At 35.1% G+C, this 23919-nt stretch overlaps 1 protein-coding gene across 3 annotated transcripts in view; it reads left to right on the top strand.

The window, feature by feature from the left end:
- Ppm1a (protein phosphatase, Mg2+/Mn2+ dependent 1A) overlaps positions 1–22461 on the top strand; it is a 47095-nt gene extending 24634 nt beyond the window's left edge. For 2 of the 3 annotated variants that reach the window (XM_070032358.1, XM_070032378.1), the window contains exons 2-7: positions 6214–7067; positions 8629–8746; positions 13001–13109; positions 14963–15020; positions 15107–15186; positions 16058–22461. In XM_070032358.1, the coding sequence (XP_069888459.1) occupies positions 6214–7067; positions 8629–8746; positions 13001–13109; positions 14963–15020; positions 15107–15175 (1208 nt within the window). In that variant the 3' untranslated portion in view covers positions 15176–15186; positions 16058–22461. The remainder of the gene's footprint in view (positions 1–6213; positions 7068–8628; positions 8747–13000; positions 13110–14962; positions 15021–15106; positions 15187–16057) is intronic. The other variant, XM_070032368.1, reaches the window with a different exon arrangement.
- The last annotated feature ends 1458 nt before the right edge of the window (positions 22462–23919 follow it).

The raw sequence follows: 23919 nt of genomic DNA, 5'->3' as shown, positions 1-23919 counted from the left end.
TGTTATAAAGTTGTTAAAATGTTGGAGTAAGTGAATTCTAGGAACTTAATTTGGTGGAATGGCCAGACAACATTTGGACTTACCAACATCTTTTAAAAAAATTTAACTGTAAAGGGAGGAAGAGAAAAAGGTAGGTAGCTACAGTGGAATGAGTCACATGGAAACTTATTTTTAGTGGGTGACATGGGTAACACTTGAGTGTCTTTAAAAGTCACACCAATTATGAGAGGTTGATATAACAGAGAAAAAGAGGATCTATTTATTTGAAACATAGGGTCCAAAGCTCTGGTAGTAGGATGTAACACTGATAAGACATTTCTGTTCTGTCTGTTCTATTAGAGCAGCAAGATGCGAGGATAGGATGAGTTCTAAAAAATTCTCTTGAAGTGATACTCAATGATTTTTCTCCCTGTAGTTTCTAATCTGTTATTCATTGTTTTTATTGCTTGAGTTCACCAACTGTTTTTCATTTCTAGAAATGCACATCCAGATTATTCAGTGTCATCTCACATTGATGGGTAGTTTCTACAGTCCATTTTTTCACTTTTGAATTATAGTGAATATCCTTTTATTTTTCTCCGGTCATTGTAATTTTTCATTTAGTTTCATTTGCATTTCAGCTTTGCCAGAGATTATAAGTATTCACTATTGTTTTTGGTCCCTGCCCTCTTTTTTTTTAGGCCATTTATGTTTGGAAACCCACCACCATCACCACCAACAACCCATCTGAAGAACTGTAGAGGCTAGAGAAGAAATTAAAAGCTCATTATTTATTTATTTATTTATTTATTTTTCAGTGGTGGGACTTGATCTCTGGGCCTGGGCGCTGTCCCTCAGCTCTTGAGCTCAAGGCAAGCGCTCTACCACTTGAGCCACAGTGCCACTTCCAGTTTTCTGGTGGTTTATTGAAGATAAGAATCTCACAGACTTCCTTGTCTAGGCTCGCTTTGAACCACGATCTTCAGATCTCAGCCTCCTGAGTAGCTAGGATTACAGACGTGAGCCACCAGCTCCTGGCTTAAAAGCTCATTTTAAGAACTCTATCATTTGCACATATAGTGAATATAGAGAATTGAGTGCACATCCAGAAACCTAGGTCCTTTTTGAGACTGGTTAACTGGTTTGGAACCATGATTCTGTTTTTCTGTACTTTGTCATTTAATGAAATAGGTTTGGACAGATTGTTTCTGTATTTGGACTCTAATTATACAAAATTTGAAAGTCAAATTTGAAAATATAAATATGTGTAATTTTTTTTTGAGACAAGGTCTTACTGTGTACCCCAGACTAGCCTGAACTCTCTGTCCTCCATCCTCTGCGTTCAGGATGTTATGAACCACCACATCTGTCTGTGCATAGTTAGTGCAAAGATCAATAAGTAATTGTAGATTCCAAATGACAGAAACATCCCAATAGTAGCCCTGTGTATTCTTGCAAATTTGCTTTAATTTTATTGGTTTCTGATTACCATCAATAGCCTTGTGATAGCTGCCTCAGAATGTAAACTTACCAATTTCTTTGTCATATGCTTTGGAGTTGAAAGTACTTTGTATGGGCCTGTTACCCTTTACAGATGGACTGTAAACAATATGTGTTTCTTCACTGACCCTAAGCTGTGCTGTCTATTGCCTAATACTCTGTCATTTAATAGATGTATATTCCAGAAGTCAGCTGACCCTTTGAGGGCAGATACAAAATATTCATCTAATTTTCTTAGTATTGATTCAGTCTTATGAGTCCTTGGTTTTGGAAATTTCAGGTTAACTCATAATACTGTGATAAGACCTAGCATGTATTCAAGTAAATTGAAGACTAGGGGAAAGCTAAAATTTCTCTCTGAAACTAACTTAAACTTTTCATGGGCAAATTAAGTCCTTTTGAGGCTTACTATTAAGAGCTATATGAGTGGAGCTGTGGCTCAAAGAAATAGAGCAATAGCCTCACACGGTAAAGCCCAGGGACAGCACGCAGTCCCTGAGTTCAAGCCCCATGACTGACCAAAAAAGAAAAAAGAAAAACTATATGTCAATTTAATAATTTTTTCAATTTAATAATTTGATAATCTAATCCTTACTAATTCACTTATTCAAGAGGACTATGTAAATATATTTTTCTAATAAGGTCTTTCCGTATCTATATGTACATAACAAGCTACTGTATTTTGGTTTGCTACTTCACTAGTAGTCTTAATATTATTTAGAACTGAAGGAGTTAAGATGTATACATCACCTATTTTATCCTCAAATAATTACTTGTTAGTTTATATACATCGCTAGCAAAAAATGTATTTTTTTAGAAGAGTAAGGTCTCCCCTTGCCCCCCTTTTTTTTCTTTTGGTTGGTTGTGGGGTTTGAACTCAGGGCCTGGGCACTGTCCCTGAGCTCTTCAGCTCAAGGCTAGCACTCTACCACTTAAGCCACAGCACCACTTTCAGTTTCCTGGTAGTTAATTGAAGATAAGAGTCTCACAGACTTTCCTGCTCAGGCTGGCTTCCAACCACATTCCTCCTATCTCAGCTGAGTAGGATTGCCGGTGTAAGCCACCACTGCTTAGCTTACGGTCCCTTATTAAGGTGAGGTCACAATCTAGATAAGGCTGTCTATATAGAAATATAGTAATAATGTTCATTTGTGGAGTACCTCATTGCCAGGCTGTGTTTTAGCTATTTTGTAGCCTTCTCTTAAACTTTGTAGCAGCATTCAGTGCTAAGTATTATTAATATGTCCATTGTGAAGAAATTGAGGGATTCTAGGTTAGTAAATACCAAGTGTCTTAAGCTTAACATCTCTCCCATATGCACCTTATCTAAGGGAATTGTAAAGTATGTGATGCCATGCACACATCCTAGCTATTCAGGAGGCTGAGATCTGAGACTCATGATTTGAAGCCAGCCAAGGCAAGTAAGTCCATGAGTCTCTTATCTCAAATTAACCACAGAAAGCCGAAAGTGGAGCTATAGCTCAAATGGTAACGCACTAGCCTTGAGCAAAAATGCTCAAAGGCCAGGCTCTCTGTGCCAAGTCCTGGACCCACACACACAAAAAGAAAAACATGAAGCAACACGTACTTGCCCTTCAATACATGACTTGACCTCACTGTGTCCCAGTTGTTCATTGGTAAAATAAGGATAATAATAGTATCTTTTAGGATTGGTGTGGATTAGAGAAGAACAGTGTTTGACTGGTAGAGATTCCTCCATAAATGTTAGTTGCTAATACCGAGCCAATAAGCACCCTTGACTATCTCTGGTTTAGATGTACAATTGTGGGCTATAAGGTGAATTTTAAGAGAGTCCTATGTATATTTTAAATTTTTCTTAGTTTCCTTTTTTTCCCCTGCCAAAACTGGGACTTGTACTGAGAGCCTCATTATTTTGCTTGGCTGTTTGCTGATTGGAGATAAGTCTCTTGAATTTGTCTGCCTGGATTGGCTTCAAATCTTGATCTTTAGATCTAGCCTCCTGAGTAGCTAGGATAACAAGCACTGAGCTGCCACCACCTAGCAGTTTCTTTTCCTTTTGTTCCTTAAGTTACCTAGTGATTAGTAGAAGTAATTTTTGAAGCTCAGTTAACCTTAGACAGGCAACACAGAGATTATGTCCTAAAGTCTCTTGTACTGCCTCCAGGTCCAGGAAACCATTTACAGGTACAACTAAGTCCTTTTTTTGGACCTTTTTCTGAAGCCATGTTCTTCTTTTGATCTTCAGAAAGCTAACAACTACTGTTGCGGTGTTAGACTCAATTGAAGGAGTTAGGGACACACAAAATAACAAAATTCTCTACTCTCATAGAGTTCGTAACCAATATTCTGAAGTTAGTGCATATTTTTGTTTTTTAACCAAATATGTAGGTAGAATTGTTTTGCTGTATTATTCAGTATATGTTGATATAATCAGATTTGTCCAGATCATACACAACTCAGTAGATTTTATCACCTTGGTGTCCATCACGTGTAACACGTTGCCAGAAGTGGAATTGCTGAGCTGTTGCTTATGTGCATCTTCAAGTGTATCATGCAACATCTAGGAGTATAGCTCAGCAGTAGAAGGTTTGCCTAACATACATGAGGCCCTGGATTCCATCACAGCCCTGATGATAACAATAACAACAACATAATAAAACATATCCTGCACAAGGTTTTGATGTAAGGAAAGTCAAAGTCAGTGTCCAGGAAGACACTATGACTGGCTCCTCTCTCTGGCCAAAACAAAATAGTGTATGATATCTATTAAATTGAATATTTGTAATGTGTTAGACATTGTATTAATGTTCATAAGACCTTTGTAAGGTGGAGAGAGAAATTAAAAACATATACTTACTGTAAGTAGTGTGCTGTCTTGTCAGTTTGTCTAGTAAATATGTTTGAGTATTACCTGATTTTATTTTGGTATGGTTACTGTTTTTCATTGAATAATGGAGTCTTTGTTTTTTTCTTTTTCTAAACTTTATTTCTGCTCTACAATAATGCCCTAATAACCTAGGGTAAAATTTTGGAAGGTTTGAGCTCAGTGCCTCATACTTGCTCTACTATCAGAGATATGCTCCCAAACTTTTGCTTTATTTCTCAGCAAGGGTCTCAGGCTCCTTTTTCTGGATGGCTCCGGACCACTATTCTTAGGCCTCCCATGTAAACAATGATTTAGAGTGAGTCAGAAATTAGAGTTCTGATTTCTATAAATTTCCTAATTGAATGACCTTAGTTAGCTTCTTTAATCTTCTTTATGAAGATTAAAGTTCTTTATGAATTGTAGTTAATATTAACATTCACCTCGGAGGGTTGTTTAAATTAAATGAGGTAAGAATGTAAAACAAAGTAATTTAAAATTCTTGCTGAACAAAACATTTTCTGTTAACAAGATGTCATCCTTAACATTGTTTCTATCTCAAATCAAAAACTTACCCCTTTGCACTAATATTTATAAACTGGGTGTCAGGAAAGTAATCTGATAAATATCAAAGGGTGAGTGATAGCTCCTCGTTGTTTGTTATTTACCTTCCATTAATGGAATGTTAATAGGGGGCAGAAGAGTAGGCAGAATTGTCTTATCCATTCCAGCAGTCACAGTCTTCATGTGTATCAATTTGGTTAGGAGAAAAAGGAAAGGGGAAAGGGTTGCTGGAAAAACTAATGTTTTTATTTTCTTCCTAAGGGCTTTTCTTCACTTTTTTCTCTGAGTTTAGGATTAGCAACATCATGAATCCTGTAGTCTCAGAACTACATACTAATGGACCTAGGTACATTTCCTACATCTTCTCTACCTCCATTTTCTGTTCAGAATTCTATCCTCGGGGCTGGGAAGGTGACTCAGTGGTAGAGCGCTTGCCTTGCATGCCTGAGGCCCTGGGTTTGATTCCTCAGCACCACATAAGCAGGGGGGAAAAAAGCCGGAAGTGGCACTGTGGCTCAAGTGGTAGAGTGCTGGCCTTGATCTGAAGAGCTGAGGGACAGCGCCCAGGCCCAGAGTTCAAGCCCCACGACCGGACCCCCCCAAAAAAAAGAAAAAAGAAAAAAAAGGAAAAATTCTATCCTCTTAGATTGCTTTTAGCTTGTCATTCATCTGATTAAGTGGACCCTAAGTGTCTACATTCCTAAGCTATTGGAGAAGTAAAGGCCAGCCTAAACTGACCAACTCTGTGCCTGCCCTGTGTTAGGTATCTTTTAAACCAAGGTTCAACTGTTAACTATTGGAAAAGAGTAAAATTAGTTTTTTCCAGGGTTGACACCGTGATATCTCTTGGTCTTTATATGTGTACTTAGTAGTCAGAGAGAATAATAATGATATATGTTATTGTCATTAGCATAATATATCAGTAAATTAATTTTGTTATATTTTATATAATGAGATTTGTACATATAATTGCTTACAAACTTAAGTTTTAGGGCTAGACAATTTATAGTAATTTAGTCACTGGGTTACTCAAAACCTAAAAAATCTCAATGAAGCAATAAAATCTGGCTTATGCAGATCGATGACCACTGCTAGATCTGCCTTGAGTGGCAGATCAGCTTTCCTTTGCCCTGATGCTCTGGTTCTCTCTGCCTAATGTTCATTCTGAGATGTGCTTGATCAAAGACTTTCCCACCAGTTCTTGTTAATTTCCAAATAAGTTTGTATTTAAAGGTTTTCTTGTATCTCCTTGATTCTTATAAAAGTTGGAAGTGTATTTTGATGCAAAGATAGCTGTTGACTTTCTTGTTTCTCTTCCTTTACAGACCTAGAGGATCAAGACATAATGGGAGCATTTTTAGACAAGCCAAAGATGGAAAAGCATAATGCCCAGGGGCAGGGTAATGGGTTGCGATATGGGCTAAGCAGCATGCAAGGCTGGCGAGTTGAAATGGAGGATGCACATACCGCTGTAATCGGTTTGCCAAGTGGACTTGAAACATGGTCATTCTTTGCTGTTTATGATGGGCATGCTGGTTCTCAGGTTGCCAAATACTGCTGTGAGCATTTGTTAGATCACATCACCAATAACCAGGATTTTAAAGGGTCTGCAGGAGCACCTTCTGTGGAAAATGTAAAGAATGGAATCAGAACAGGTTTTCTGGAGATTGATGAACACATGAGAGTTATGTCAGAGAAGAAACATGGTGCAGATAGAAGTGGGTCAACAGCTGTGGGTGTCTTAATTTCTCCCCAACACACTTATTTCATTAACTGTGGAGACTCAAGAGGTTTACTTTGTAGAAACAGGAAAGTTCACTTCTTCACACAAGATCACAAACCAAGCAATCCGCTGGAAAAAGAACGAATTCAGAATGCAGGTGGCTCTGTAATGATTCAACGTGTGAATGGCTCTCTAGCTGTATCAAGGGCCCTTGGGGATTTTGATTACAAATGCGTCCATGGAAAAGGTCCTACAGAGCAGCTTGTCTCACCAGAGCCTGAAGTTCATGATATTGAAAGATCTGAAGAAGATGATCAGTTCATTATTCTTGCATGTGATGGTATCTGGGATGTTATGGGAAATGAAGAGCTCTGTGATTTTGTAAGATCCAGACTTGAAGTCACTGATGATCTTGAGAAAGTTTGCAATGAAGTAGTCGACACCTGTTTGTATAAGGTAGCTAGACTTCTTTAAAAATAATGCTTATGCCATGTTAATTACTAAGTTAATTACTAATTTAATCATCTTAAAGACTATAGTTCTTAAAAATAAATTTTTCCACAATTACAGAATGGTGAAAATATAGGAACACGTTTTAGAAATATCTAGTTACAAGATACAAGAGTTATAGAAGTCTTTAACCATGACTACTTAAGCTCGTTAATATGGAAGATTATCAAAGGCAAAAAGAGGAAGTTGAGTGCATGTTTTAGAAAAATGGGTGGGGAAGATTTGGCTCAATACTTATAGATGAAGAGCATTTTGAAGTCTTAGTATTTTGTACCTATCACATTGATTGTAGCACCAGCAAAGCGATTATTTTGTGAGAAGTAATAGAAATAGCTTTAGACTTGGAGTCAGAAGAACTTTGTAAGACTTTCAGGTAAGTTACCTAAACTCTCTGGAGTATCCGTTTATTTAGTTTAATTTTTTTTTTGCCCTATCTTGTTGGGTTGTTGGGAGGAAAAGGGATCATGTACATAGATAAGCTAGCTGAGCCCCTTTATTTTACAGATGAGGAAGCTGAAGCCAGAGAAGGTTCTGCGGACTTAAGAGTCAAACAGACCTGGGATCAAGGCTTACCTCTTACTTTTGTACTCTTCAGTCTTAAATTGTCTAATCTTTCTCAATTATTAATGGAGATTTATAGGACTTGAGGATTTACAATAATGTGTTATGTATATATGTCTTAATCTTATACTATATATACATATGTAGAGATATATAGGTGTATACGATATATACATATAGAGGTACAGATATGTATATATATGTGTGTGTATATATATATGTGTATATATATATATATATATATACATATATATTGAGAGAGGGGGGAAAAACCTGGGCTAGTTTATAATATGCTCAACATATGCTTTTCCTAGAGAAGTTACAATTGGTGTCTATGGGATTATACAACTTTAGCAGCAGCATTGATTAGATTCATTGTACTTTCTACTATACTCTCCTGTTTTGTCAGTAATGCTCAATTATTGATTTTCTTTGAAGAAGCAGAAATAAAAAAGTCAACACTATTTTTTGTAGTTCTATTTACACACAGCCATCTCAACTTAAAATCTTAATAAACTCTTGTCCTTATAAATCAGGCTTTTGTAACATCAACACATATTTCTACTTATTAAGAGAATGGATTAATCCTACCATTTATTGTGGTTTTAAGCTTTATATATCAGATCCTAATTGTAAAGAATACAACTATGTAGCACTTGCTGTTTTATATGGAGTGAATGTGTGTATATTTATATTAGGTATTGCTTAAACTTAAGTAGGCTATCATTAAATATTTAGAAGTTTATCTTTGGAATTTTTAATGATTATTATTGTGGATATAACCTGTAATGTCTGTTTTTGTCCCATACATACATTTTTTAATCATTAAAAGTAACACTTTTTTCTACAAATATAGCTATAATTGGCATAACTTTCAAAGATGCTTAAAGCTTACAGAAGCATTAAAAAAAAAAAAACCAAAATGTTTTCTCAATTTTTCCCCCAGGGAAGTCGAGACAACATGAGTGTGATTTTGATCTGTTTTCCAAATGCACCCAAAGTATCGCCAGAAGCTGTGAAGAAGGAGGCAGAGTTGGACAAATACCTGGAATGCAGAGTAGAAGGTGGATCATTTAACAAAAAATAAGTAGCTTTTATTAAAGAAAAACCTTCAACACAAATGTTAACATTTTAGCTTTATTTTTTAGCTCTTTACATGCCTTTCACTTCTAGTATTTAGTATGGAGGAGTGGAAAGGCATTATGAAGTAGCTGTTCAGCTGTGTATATGCAGTCGTCCTATCACAGTCTCATTAGAAATAACTACATTGTATTCAGGCTAAAATGTGGGCTCTGTAATTATGATGACCTCACTGGCATGAGTAACTTTTTGCCAGGCAAATCTGATTTATGGTTTGTTTAACTATATCATCTCTATGAAAAGCTGCATATATTAACTTAAAGTCTCTGGAGTTTTTTTGTTTATTCATTTTTGATAACTTGAAGTTCACAACTTAGTTATTTACATTGATGTGCCACGGCTTTTAAAACTTGTTTTAGCTGGGCGCTGGTGGCTCACATCTGTAATCCTAGCTACTCAGGAGGCTGAGACCTGAGGATCATAGTTCAGAGCCAGCCCCCGCAGGAAAGTCTGTGAGACTCTTATCTCCAATTAACCACCAGAAAACCGGAAGTGGCGTTGTGGCTCAAGTGGTAGAGCGCTAGTCTTGAGCTGAAGAGCCGAGGCACAGTGCCCAGACCCAGAGTTCAAGCCCCCACGACCAACAAAAACAAACAGACAAACCTGTTTTTAACTCTTCCTCAGCTTTCTACCTGAGTAGAAACCATAATAATTCTCTATATTACAGATATGTAACTTCTAAATTAGATCAAGAAATAAGTTAGAAACTCCAAGAGTGTATTTTCTGTACTTACACAGATTAGTTTGGAACAAACAGAAAAGTGTATCTCTCCAATGTAATGCCTTCAAATAATTGAAAAACTTAAAAAAAAATTTTTTTGGTGGTAGTGTTTTTTTTCTTTCTGTGCTGAGAATTGAACTCAAACCCTCACACTCTACCATTCTAGTGCTCTACCACTGAACTCTACTATTCATTCCTATAAATGATCTTTGATATACCTACTATTTGTTTTAAATATTGTCTATCCAGAGAATTTCAGTTTACCATATATACAGTAGCATATAAATTATGCAGTTCCAACTTTACACTAGTTATATAAAAAATGCATTTGGAACTTCTAATGTCATTAATTTGCATTAAAGACTTCTAGTAGCATGCAAGCATTGACCTATACCCTTACTGCATCCCATTGTGCCTGCATTATTAAAATATGTACCTTAATTCTCTTTCCTCCTTTTTTACTTTTTGATATTAATCATAATGAGTTTGATACTAGAATCATTTTTTTGAGTACTGTCTACAACTACTGTTTTGTTTCTGTTACCTTCCCCTACTTGACAGTGATACATTTAGTGTGTATTTGTATTATTCAGTATTTCATTCATGTGTACCTCACTATTATCATGGGGCTTGTGAATTTCACATTTTAAGATAATCATTCCAATATCATTTATAAATAATGCAATAAAATTAAAAATACTTTGCTACAAAGCCACCGACTTAAACTGCTGATTAGTAGAAAACTGAGGAACTGTAAGAATAATATGTATAGGAGTAAGCTGATATTGTTTTGGCACTTTAACTTGGGCACACATTTTCCTGTTGCTTTAAAGAAAGAAATAAACACATTAGTATTTTTATTATGAAATGGAATTCAGTCTTAGAAATGAATTGCTACATTTCTTTTCAATGTGTACTCTTACATTTTTGGTGGAATTATAAAATATTCACTTTATATAATTTTGTTATACTATTTTTTTATATTACTTTCAAGCAAAAATTGCTACCTGGGCAGAGTTTACATAATAGTCTATTTTTGATATGTTGAAATGTTATACTTGTACCATTCAATTGGAGATTGTGTCAAAATTAAAGATGGTATTCTTAGATTTAATGAGACTGCAGCTAGAGAATAAAGAATACATTAATTAAAACTGCTGCTATTTAAAGACACAAAAAGAATGTAATTGTTTGCATTGTGAAAGATGTTGTATGTCTTAAATGAGGAAATACGGCAGCTTCCAAAACAGGCACCAAATACCTTTTCTCTCTTTAAGCACATGCCTTGACTAAATAGCTGTGACCTACTAAACATCATTTTAGTTGCTTCCAACGTTTTTGGCTTCTCTGTTCACCACATAGAGAAGGAAAAAGCTTTTCAGGCTGTCTTCTCTAATGTTGCCTGTGCCCTTCTATATACTTGACTGGAGAGTGAAAAGACGAAGCTCATTATTTAACCAGATTGCTATTAAGCTTGTGGGACTTCTAAGCCAATTTAAGATTATTCTTATGTGTGTATGTTTTTAAAATCTTTGCTACTGACTGCCTGAGCTTTAGAGTTGCTAATTTGGAGAAAATTGGTAGAATCCTTCAAATATGATGGACAAGAGTGGGAAGAAGCAGAATGTGTTTTTGTATATGTGCATGTGAAATGTGGATGATTTTATACATTATATTCTTTATAAAACCACTGAGTCTTTTCACGGTCTAATTAAAATGTGCAAGAGCAATTAAAGGAATATTTCTTAAGGTTCTTTTTTTTTTTTCCTTTTTAAGAACAGAAGTAAGGCTAGTATAGTATGAATGTTCAGGTAGTTTAAATGGATTGTCCCACAAGGAATAGGATATAGTAAACGCTTTTAAAGTCTTTATTTTTTTTTAAGATTTTTGGGTTCCTGTACCTTTCTTCACAGTTAAAATATCTTATATTTTAACAAAGATGTAATATACATCAAATATAGATTATTCAAAATAATGTTAGACCTGAAACCATCATTGGTTGAATTTTTCATCAGTGTTCATTTCTATTGTATCTAGTTATTTATCAAATCATTGTATTGGCTTAGTAGAGACTGTATGTTAAGTGTGTTACAGATTTAGATTGTAAAATTGTGTAGTTTAGGTAAAAAATCAAATCCCTTTATTTTTGTATAGCAGATTTCCAGCATTAGAACCATATGTAGAATATGCTAGATGTTAAAGATTACACAATAAAGGAACTTGGCAAACCAAATCTGAGATCCTTGCTTTTTGTTCAGATTTAAGACTGTTTTTTAAAAAATAAATAAGGCAAAACATAAAAAAGGTGAAATTTGGCCTTTATTCTGGAAGGACAACTAGAGCCATTTAAAGAAATTCTATGTTAAGCATTGTCTGTCTTTTAATTTGTGCCTTTAATGATGAACTGATAGTTAAGGTTGGACCAAAGAATGAAAGATCTTCATACACATTATTATTTTCAAAGGTATTTACAAATTGAGGGTTAGAATGATAATTTCTTGCCCAATGAAGGAGGAAAGTACCATTTCTTAGTATAAACCTTGAAAAACGAAAACTGAACAAAACTTGATTATATAATTTGCAAGTACTTTGACTTCAATTTGTATGTAGACTATGTGTGCTAAAATTCCAAGTATAGACTTGTTATGTTTTCAAGTTCTATGGTACGAGTAACAATAGTAAGCAGATCATATCACTATATTTAATAACTGAATGTTTTAAAATTAACTATTTTAAATGTACTTGTATGGTTTATCAAATCTTGCTTAAAGTTCTTGCCTTGAAATTTACACCTTTCCCCTTCAAGCCTTTGCTCAGGAAATGGTACTATGTATCTAAATATTGCTTAAGGATATTATAGAGAATTTGAGATAAGAGTGATTTCAAGTATGTAACCTAATTTGTACATACTACTTAAGTATCATTTTGCAAATATAAATTACATATATGTAAAAATGATTTGGGTTAGTATGCAATTAATTCCTCTACATTAAAAGATTGGCTTAAGTCCTGAATTTTTTTTATCTGTGCAATGTATTTTACAGGACAAAATTCAGGAAATGTGTCCAGTCTAAAGAGAGGAGTTGATCTAAAAGTAACTAGTAGACATCTTAAGAGAGGCTATATTCATTTTGTGTGTGTGTGTATGTGTGTGTGTGTGTGTGTGTGTGTGTGTGTGTGTGTGTGTATCCCTGATTATGTAACTTATAGATTTAGCATGAATTTCTTCCCTTTCCACATTTTTTTCTAGATTGTTTTAATTCCTTGAAGTTAACTTTTTGTATCTTTTTCTACATCCTTTTTGCCTTAAATTTTCAAAGGTTGATCTGATTTTTTATGATACCAATTTAGAACATTTTAGTAGTAAATGCCATCTTTAAAAACTTAAGTTATCTTTGTTTCATTTTTTTAATTAAATTTGGATAACACTTACAAAAAAAGTACTTCTGATTCCCAGAAATCATAAAGAAGCAGGGGGAAGGCGTTCCTGACTTAGTCCACGTGATGCGCACATTAGCAAGTGAGAACATCCCCAGCCTCCCTCCAGGGGGTGAATTGGCAAGCAAGTAAGTTCTATTCTGTACTCTTGGTTTTGATGATAGTAAATGAAAATGTTACGTGTCCAATGATAAAGTTTCTAAAAGGGTGCATTAATCTGGGCTTTCAAAATATTTAGTCTGTGATATCAGTAATTTTTTAACCGTATTGCACTAAATGTTAATAATAGTAGCATAATCTCTCAATAATTAATACCTGAAAACTTCTATGGGCTGTGTTTCTACATGTCCAACCTTCCCAGTGATTTTGATTGTTGATTACTGGTTAGTTGGCTTTGGGTATAGGGAAAGGGAGGAAGATACAATTCTTATCTTTTTTTCCTTTCACTAAAGTTCATAGAACTGGACCAATTTGTGGCATATATTATATCTGTACTTAATATAAATTGGAGTATTTGAGCAGTTTTCTAATTCAATACTTACCCCAACTACCTACATAATTGACCTACAAAATACATTGCTGCTGGGCACTGGTGACTCACACCTGTAATCTTAGCCACTCAAAAGACTGAGATCTGAGGATCATGGTTCAACATCTAGCCAGTTTGACTCATGAGACTCTTATCTCCAAAACCACCAAAACACTGGAAGTGGAATCGTGGCTTAAGTGATAGAGCACCAGTAAAACAGGAACAGCACTCAGGTCATGAGTTCAAATCCTAACACCTGCACAAAAAAACGAAAATTGCATCGCTTACTCATTTCCCTTATTCTCGATTGTAATCATTTCAATAAGAATCATTGTTTAAAGTTCCATTTGAAGCTTCTTTGGTAACTTCTTCTACATGACCATCTATGCTATGATTGTCTACACTTTGTTTAAATCTACATTGAAAGTAGGGAAAGTTCTATAGACTTATTTAGCCATATTGAGAGGATTGAACCCAGGGGGTACTGCTTTTGCTTGACAAAAGCTCTACCATGGAGGATGAAAGTACTGACCTTTTATTTTGTGAGTCAGAGTTTGACTATGTAACACAAGCTGGCCCCAGACACTTGATCTTCAATCTCACCCTAACCTGCCCAATGTTAGGATTACAGGAGTGTGCCACCCAACTAGATTTAGTTAATTCCACCTGACACCAGTGGTTCATGCCTATAATCCTAACTTCTTACAAGTCTGAGTTCTGAGGATCGAGGTTCAAAGCCAGTCTGATCAGAACAGTTCCCAAAGCGGAACTATGGCTTAAATAGTAGACTATGAACTTTGAGTGAAAAAGCTAAGAAACAGTACCCACACCTCGAGTCCAAGCCCCAAAACCAACAACAACAATAAAACAGTAAAAAGTTAACTCCTAGCCTTGTCATGGGAATACTTAAATTTTCAGTTTTCAATAGAGATTTATAAAGAAAAGTAGGGATAGGATTGGGTATGGCTAAAATGAGATATTGCTTAGGTATTGATTTCAATCATCTATACCAGCAGGCAAGGACAGAAGTAGGGAAGAAAACAATAATAAAAATATGAATTACTACAACAAATGTGAACTTTCTATTTTAAAACTGTGACACAGCATTTAACTAGTATGTCTTTTTTTTTTTAACTAGTATGTCTTACGATTTTTATGGCCATTGGTGACTCAGTCTTTTAAGCTAATTCAAATAAAAGTATATATAGGCTATTGTTTTGCTTTATTTTTAACCATGACTTTCAGTTTTACTTATTTGTGATGAAGTGTAACATTTACATATAGTTAACATTAGTGCATATGTATCTTTAGAATGAATGAAAGTCACGTATTGCCAGCCAGAAATAGAGGAACTAAATGATGCTTAATTATGAGACCATTTTTGAAATTTTTAGTTATTAAGCAATGCTGTGCTTTCTGAGAAATTAATTTTCTGCATTTTTTAAAATTTAGGCGGAATGTAATTGAAGCCGTTTACAATAGATTGAATCCTTACAAAAATGATGACACTGTGAGTAGCATTTTAGTTCCCTCTGCTTTCCTCTTCCCTCTATTTTCGTATGCATATCCTTTCTCTGTTACCGCAGAGCTGCTCAGTGTTCCCATTCTCTTCCACACATCTCTGATTGCCCTGATCCCTGCCTACACCACAGTCCGAGTGACTGAACACAGTCATGGTGAGTGATTACGTTTTTGTGGGGGCCTTCTAAACTAGGATCAGCTTCAGAGGGCCTGCCCACCAAATATATTTCTTCTAGTTGAGGAGATCTCTACTCCGAATCTTGAATTATTCTGAATTTTGTAGGGAGCTACAACAGAACTTCACAATCTACAAATAGTTTCTATGGTTGGAAATATCTATGTCAAGAATCCTGAAGTAAGATGGGCATTGGTGGCTCACACCTGTAACCGTAGCTACTCAGGAGGCTGAGATCTGAGGATTGTGGTTTGAAGCCAGTCCAGGCAGGAAAGTCTATGAGGTTCTTATTTCCAGTTTATCACAGGAAAAACCAGAAGTGGATCTGTGGCTGAAGTGGTAGAGTGCCAGCCTTTGAGCAAAAGAAGCTTAGGGATAGTGCCCAGGCCCTGAGTTCCAGTCCCAGGACCACACCCCCACCCCCCAAAAAAGAGAATTCTTCTTCTATAAATGTTATAATATCATATTAACTTTTCTCCTAAGTTCTGTTGTAGTATGATGTTTATAGAAATGTGATCATTTTAAATAATGTAGGAAGAGCTCTGAAACATCTTACATAGTGCATTATAAAACTTGCTAAAACCTCATATGGTTTGAGCTCTTAATCTTTTATGATCCACTTAAAAGTTTATAAAAAATGTTCTAAAAAGATTGTGTTTTTCCAACATATACAAAAATTACAAACAAAAAGTACTGATATTTCATATGCTAGCATATGTAATTTCATACTTTAAAAAAATGTTTGTAAAAAATCACCTTTTACAAAACCTTATCTGAACCATAGTATATTTTAGCACCTCTAAGTTTTAGTTTCTTGTTCTTTGTTTGTTTGTTTTTTTCCTTTTATAAAGGACTCTACATCAACTGATGATATGTGGTAAAACTGCTCATCTAGCCATGGAATTTACCATCACCTCCAAAGGAGAGTACAGCCCAACTTGGTTGAACCTTTTAACATCCATCCTCAACATGAAGGAAGGAAATATGACATGACATTGGGTGAGAGGGATTACACCAGAGACCTTCAGCAGTACAACAGCTAGCCCAGAACTGATTTGTTTTGTTTCGTTTTGGTTTTTTTTTTGTAAATTTGAAACTTACAGAAACGTGATTTCAAACCATAATTCATGTTGTAAATCAGACTCCAGCAATTTTTGTTGTATGATTGTTTTGTAAAGTGTAATTGTCCTTGTACAAAATGCTCATATTTAATTATGAACTGCTTTTAAAAAATCACTATCAATGATACAAGAAATGTTTGGCTTGTTATGTGATGCAACAGATATATAGCCCTTTTGAGTCTTGTGTTCAGACTTGGGATTGGAACAGGGAGAGCAGCAACCATATCACTAGACACTCAAATGTGTACATGATTATGGAGAATAACTTCAAAATTTCACAAAGCCGAACATCCAAGGAGTTATGGAAACTGTCTTAATGTTCTTGGCATTGTTGATGAAGCCCTTCCCTTCATTTAACTGTCTTTCAGGATATTCTCTCCTTGTTGCCATGAGTATTGCAGGTAATACAATATATTCATATGAATATCAATCTTGGGGCTAAAATGCCTTTGATTTTTTTTTTTTTTGGACCTCTTTTACAAGTCCTTACATTTAATTCCTAATTGAAGAGCAGCAGCTTCCTATGTATAGTAGGAGACTGCCACACTTTTTTTTAAATCTTTTTTGCTATCATGATTGGCCGGGCCTGCTGCTGTTCCTGGTAAGATATTCTGAATTCATTTTATCAATAAAGCTTGATTTAACAAACAAGGAATTTAATCATGTATGTGTAATTCCTCTCTCACCCCGGCCTTTCACCACACAATGCTATTGTAAAGGAGATGCTTCTCACAGGGAAAGGTATTAGTCTCTTAATTGGGCAATACTGATACTCTAGGCCAAGATGGAACTGTTCCTTTCCATTAGAAAGATTTAAGTCTTTGTTGTTCTTCAATCTTTTTCAAGTAGGTTTATTTCAGACTGCTTACTTTTCATTAAGACGTGCATCAGCTTGAATTTACCTACTGTTTAATTAAACTAATTGTCAAAGTTTGACAATCTAACATTCTATGGTAGGTATGTGTGTGTTTGTATGTGTTTGCCTGTGACTTTTAATTGGCCCATGTCTTTAGACTCTTAAGTGGTTAAGATGTATTTGTGATTTGAAATATAGCATGTTGATAATATTTAGCTGTTGGCCTTTTAAAATAAATTTCAAAGTTTTAGAAACTGTAGATATAAAAATACCTAATTTAATTTAGGTTTAAATTCCTCTAAGCATGTGAAAGTAAGTTTTACAGTCTGTCACATCGAAAAGACTACTGTTCTGTGTCCTTCTGTATTTTTGTCTCTTTAGTTGATTATTGTATTTATCACTATGTAATGAATCAGTAGGCAGATTTCCCCCACGAGAAAACTATTAAAATGTAAGATTAAAATACAATATTAAATACAAATCAAAACTTTGTGTATAAAGCTAGTATAGTTCATTTTGTTATATTTGTTTTTTTCCTAATTTGGAAATACACATATTTGTATATATAGCCTTAAAACTAATGTAAAGTTAGGGGAATAGTAGGAAAAGTAATGTTAAATGTCTCAGATTTAAGTAGTTACATACCAGCAAATTCTTTCATTATCCCTCTTATTTGTGAGGTGATTAAATGTAACTTAATTGTATTTTATTTATATTTTAATCCAGCATGAATAAAAACAGAAATACTATTTATATTTAGAAATTTATAACAGTTGGAATTATAAAACCAATTCCATACTTATAATAAATGCTTAATGTCTAAATCTGTGGTAGAGTGCGAAGTATGGTAATGTTCTAAGTTACGGCTTTGCAAACATCTAAAGATGCATTTAACTTCTAACAGTGCTGCCAGTAAAGGTTAATTACTAGACATACTCGTACTGAAAGATAAATCCCTATTAGAACAAGCTGGTTCTTTTTTTGTTTTTTTTCAACAACCTGAAGTTTTTAGTTTCTAGTTTGAAAACCTTGAATTTCTAGTTTTTGAAATGTAGAAGTTAAATCATAAGTAAAACATGAGATAAGTTGTATTTCAAACCATAACAGCGTATTTAGAACCTTTTTTGAGTGTTTTTAAACAATGAAGGAGAAATTTAAATGTTCCTTTGGAAAAATTCAGCTGAAAGTGAGAGAAAGTTGCTGGTGTGTGAGCCAAGAAGACTGAAGTCTTTTCACATGAACCAGCACTCTGCCGCGCTAGGCATAGTGCTGCCCAGCAGAGTGCAGGCGGTGCCAGCTGGGGAGGTCGGCAGGGTGGACAGCCCCCCTGTGGTCACCTGCCACATGTGGTCACCTGCCACATGTGGTCACCTGCCGCTTTCACCTGTGCACCTCCTTTGTGTGCACTTCATTTTGTATGTGTGTTCAAAATCCTTGACCTTCTCACTCTTTTTTTTTTAATGCTATTAACATCTCAGGGCAAATGCCTCAAAATCTTTTGTGTGTGTTCTTTTATCTTTTTGGAGGGAAAAAGTTCTGTGTGGTGATACTCAAAGTATAGATTCGTGTTAATAGGAAGCTCAGTTTTGTATAGCAGGCTCTTACTACCTTAACATCAAGACATCTCATATTTATCTCTGTTTTAAGAAGATATGGTCTCCAAATTTTAAATTTGGGGGGAATATACTTTTACAGCTAACAGAAGCAGTCTTGTTAGCATTAACCTTAAAAATCAAAAAGTGGTACTCATCTTTAGACCTAGCCTCAAACTTTTTAGTTACAACACACTAATTGGCCTCTAGGGAATTATAAAGCTGCTCGGCTACTTAATTTTTAGAACAGTTTATGGGGAAAAGGCTGGGCATGGAGATGCATGACCCATACTTTGGAGATATGTAGGCAGGAGTGTCTCAAGTCTGAGGCAGGCTTGAGCTACCTAGTGAGACCCTGTCTCAAGAAGATCAAATTACATCAGTTACATAATTCAAATAACCTGAATTATTGTGTTGCTTTTTAATGTTTGATCACACATTAGTCTGGCTAATTAGCTTTCCAAAAAGTATGTTGAGTATTGTCTATGAAACACTGTCTAGGTTAGCTACCATGGGACTATACAGAAATGAAATAGGTCCTTACCTCAGGGAGTTTACATTTGAATCAAACTTAAAGTCTAGTTTATCTTAGTATTATAACTGAATCCATGCCTATCAGCTAGCTGACTTTCCTAAAGAGCACATTGATACTTTGCTTATTTATCTGAAAATTCTTTTTTTTTTCTTCCCCGGAGATCAAAATCTCATTCAAAAGAAAATTTTGCTTAGTCTAAAAGTAAAATTGGACTGATGAGGCATCTGTTCAGAATTCCTGATTGTCTAACAAATGGCCTTCATTTTTCCTGCTGACAGCAGCAAATCAGAAAACTGATGGATTTCTTATAATTCTCTTACCTTTGGTAATACTGGTAGGTTTAGAATATTATACATGCATGCATGCATATGTGTGTGTATATGTATACACACATATGTATCTATACATACATATACACATATGTGTATATATATTAATCTTATTTATAACTTTTCATTATAATACAGTGCTGGTGTTAATAACAGTTTTGCCAAATGTGAAAATGTGTTTGAATATTTTAAAAAATTTCACTGCCCATCTTTACTGAACAAATTCACATGAAAACTCAGCATGTAATTTCTAAAAACTGATGAAATCAGGTACTACTTTTCTTGATCTTAATTTTGGAATACATGGTATACTTTCTATTCAAACTTTACTGCTTTTACAGTATTATATTAGATTTTGGTATTAGAAAATGTTTGTAAATATTTTATTTTGTAAATGTTTCTCATTTGAGGTTTTTCTTTGAAGGGACCTGCAAAAATTGCATATTCTTTTACTTACAGATTTTGCAAGTGAGATAACCATTTTTAAATCAAGTGACAATTGACTCCATTAATTTTTCTTTATAGTTTATAGTTTAAAATTTTAGGAGCCTCATTTTACTTTTTATCCTTCAGTAATGTGCCACATGTTTTGTTTTTATTTGTTTTAAATTATATATACTTAAGGATATGCTTGAAATATTGAAGAACACATTTTCTAAATATATAATACTGAATTGTTTTATTGGTCAAAATACTGAATTAAGTGTGTGTATGAATGGTGGTCAGAATGCTCAGCAGAAATAGAGGCATTAGCTCCTCTTTATTGTCAAATGAGCATTTCCCACTTAATTTCACCTTAGCACAGATTGTTTCCCTCTTACCTGTTTTATAGATTAAGCTAGTGGCCTCTGTTCTCACTGTTCCTATTTATATTTGCACAGGTAGGAGTGTCCATTAGGAAAATTAGATTGTGTTGACCTTGCAGTTGACTTAGGCTTTCATGACATGGGGGTAGGGATTAAATTGATAAGAGAGAGATACACTTTTCTTTCCTGCATGCAATATCCCAGTTTCCTGTATTTCCTCTTGATGTTCTCTCTCCTTTCAAATTGAAATGGGCCAGTTTCATTCTCTTAAGCAAGAAAATAATGTATTATTACCTCATCAAGGCCAATTAATATTTTGTTAAACTGGGCTGAAAAAGAGAAAATACTGGGTATGGAGTGGTGAAAAGAGCCAAAAAGATTACTGGGTTCTTTTGAAAAACAGCAAAACAAAACTGTTGTGGCTCATAAGTCTTTGCCTCTCAAATAAACCTAGTTTTTCAAGGAATATGAGAAAAGTTACTGATGCTTCCACATAGAAGCAACTGAGAAAAACAGCTCTGTTCATTCAGCACAGAGAATAGCTCTTCAGTTCTTCCCTTTGCTCCAAAACTCGTTTCCTACTAATGACATTCTAATTAAACGGTTTAAGTATTTGATGCTTTATCCTTTCCTTTTACCTAGCCCTTAGCTAATGAAAGATTAGTGGTATTTATATTTGTGTAGTACTATCTGAAGTAGGCTAGATTTGTGTGAGAGATTGGGTAGCTACAGTACAAAATTAGTGATTTCCTAATTTGGTACAGTGGCTGGCACAAATTGAGCAGAGGTTCTTAATCATCCGGGGGTCAGGGGCCCTTGGAGAATGATGAATCCTAGAGACTCCTGGGAAAATACATATAATATACAGAATGCCATAAAGTTTACAGTATTGCAGGGCTTATTGGCCTTCTAGATAAGACCTACCATTTCAATGGAAGATTTCATCCTTTTCTCCTGCAAAGCCCAGAGCATACAATGAATCTACCTTAAGGTATTCCTTTTAAAAGAGAAAGGTTGATTGCGGCCTGGCCAGAACCTGGTATTAAAATACTTTTTTTCTTTTTTTTAAGGAAAAGCGATAGTCTGAGGGAAAGAGTTTCGTGCAGATGATAAAGTATTGCATTTAGACCCAGTTTTGTGAGATGATGTCTTTTTCTAAGATTTACCTCTCTTGGAATGTAATAGAGAAGTGGTAAAGTGGAAATTGAGACCCTCAGATACAATATGTTAACCAATAGCTGTCAGATCTCACTCAGGTTTTTTAAGATTTGAGCTTCCTGATGATATTAGAGTTCATTAAATGTTTAACTTCAGATATTATGGATTTGAGTATTTAATACAGAATGTTAAATAGGATCTTATGGACAGCCACCAATGTATATCTCCAGAAGTATAATTGCAATGAAAGAACTTGGTAGATTTGTTACCCAAATTGGGCATTCAATTAGAATTTATTTAATTTCTACTTTGGGAACTTGACACATAGAAACTATTGTCTTACCTGTCTCTTCTTTAAATTATTCAAAAGCATATCTGCAGGAAAATAGCTTATTTCCATGATAATATCCCAATATTCATTGGTTTCATAATTTAATTGTTTCACTTAATTTATATAAATGGTTTAGAGTGGGAAGACATGTACATGTAAAAAGCAAGTTGCAGTATATATATATATTCATTTTTGATCTACAAATGTAAGACTAATACAACTGCAGAAATATTTTTCTTAAATGACATGTAACAAAATCCTCCACAGTTAACTCATCCACTATGGAGTTATGTGATCCAAACTTTTTTAAAAATCCCATAAATGTATATTTTGTATTATGTACCATTTCCTGGTCCAAAGAAAATATGTGAATTCAGTTCTAATTTTAAGAATGTACTTTTGTTTTCAAGTCTTTTGGAAAGTTGCATTCAGCCTGTGAATGGCTGCAGATTGTAACATGAGATAAAAAGTAGAAATAATTCTAGTTTGCAAAACTGGTGCCACTAAATAAACAGGCAATTGCATAATGTGTGTGTATTTATTACCAAAAACATTTTTGTTGTACTGAGAAACCTGGACAATTTGAAATTAGTGGAAGATATGAAAAGAATTCATTGGGGGAAGGCAGTACTGGGACTTGAACTACATACTTGAGAGGCTTATTTGCTCACAACTAGCACTTTATCACTTGAGCTATGCTTCCAGCCTGGTTTTTGCTAATTAATTGGAGATGGAGTCCTGAGGAATTTCCTGCCTCGGCTGGCTTCCAGCCTTGATTCTCAGATCTCAGCCCCCTAGCAGCTAGGATTACAGAAAGGCATGAGTCACCAGCATCCAAGCTGAGAATTCTCTTAGCTGAAGTAGGTAAATTTGTTGACAAAGTAAATGGTACTTAGAATTTGAACTAGACTTATATTAGTTTTAGGAAGATTAAAGATCACCAGAAAATTGGGTTTTGTGGTTATCGTAATGAGAACATTCCAGAAGTAAACCAAAAAAACTTTCCTCTTGGGCAAAACGTACTCAGCCATGCCTGACTTCTAGTAAAATATCTTGTCTCTTAGTCCTTGAGATTGGGAAAGGAATTCTCACCTAGTATCTAGGGTATAATACCTGCTTTCAATAATACTTGAGTACATTGTAACATGATACAGAGGGAAATGTTTATTTCTGCTGCTTCTGATAACTGGTTTTGTTATACCTGTCCTGTGTTTACCCTTGTGTGAAAGTAACTACCAGGTTTGAGTAGTCTTAGCTCCTATAGTTAGAGACTGAACTGATGATAAAAGTAATATTCTATAATCTTCAAGAACTCATTATTATAAAAATGTATAATGAGCTGGGCGCTGGTGGTTCACGCCTGTAATCTTAGCTACTCAGGAGGCTGAGATTTGAGGATCACGGTTCAAAGCCAGCCTGGCCGTGAGACTCCTTACCTCCAATAAAGCACTCAGAAAACTGGAAGTGGTGCTGTGACTCAAGTGGTAGAGCGCTAGCCTTGAGCTGAAGAGTTGAGGGACAGTGCCTAGGCCCAGAGTTCAAACCCCATGATCAACAAAAAAAGTATAATGAAAGCTGGCCACCGTGGCTGATACCTGTAATCCTAGCTACTCAGGAGACAGATCTGAGGATCACAATTCAAAGTCTAGTCCAGGCATAAAATTCCCCGTGAGACTTCAATTAACCACACAAAAACTGGATGGTGGCACTGAGGCTCCAAGTGGTAGAGCGCTAGCCCTTGAGCAAAAGAGCTCAAGGACAGCACCCAAGCCCTGAGTTCATGCCCCACAACCAGCTCCCTCCCCCGCAAAAATATATGTGAAAGTAATAATCAGGCATCGTAGCCAAAGAGAGCACATCTTTCAGAAAAGTAGAAGCAAATAAATACATTTGACTTATGTGTAAAATATCACTTGTCAAAATTTATCGTGGAATTTGGTTTTTGCTTGTTTGGGCAGTTTGGAGAGTTCTTTTTGAATATTGAA

Source organism: Dipodomys merriami, unplaced genomic scaffold (assembly GCF_024711535.1).
Source record: "Dipodomys merriami isolate MVZ:Mamm:240054 unplaced genomic scaffold, mDipMer1.0.p SCAF_1, whole genome shotgun sequence".
Taxonomy (NCBI): Eukaryota; Metazoa; Chordata; class Mammalia; order Rodentia; family Heteromyidae; genus Dipodomys; species Dipodomys merriami.
This window is presented reverse-complemented; position numbering and strand designations above follow the sequence as displayed.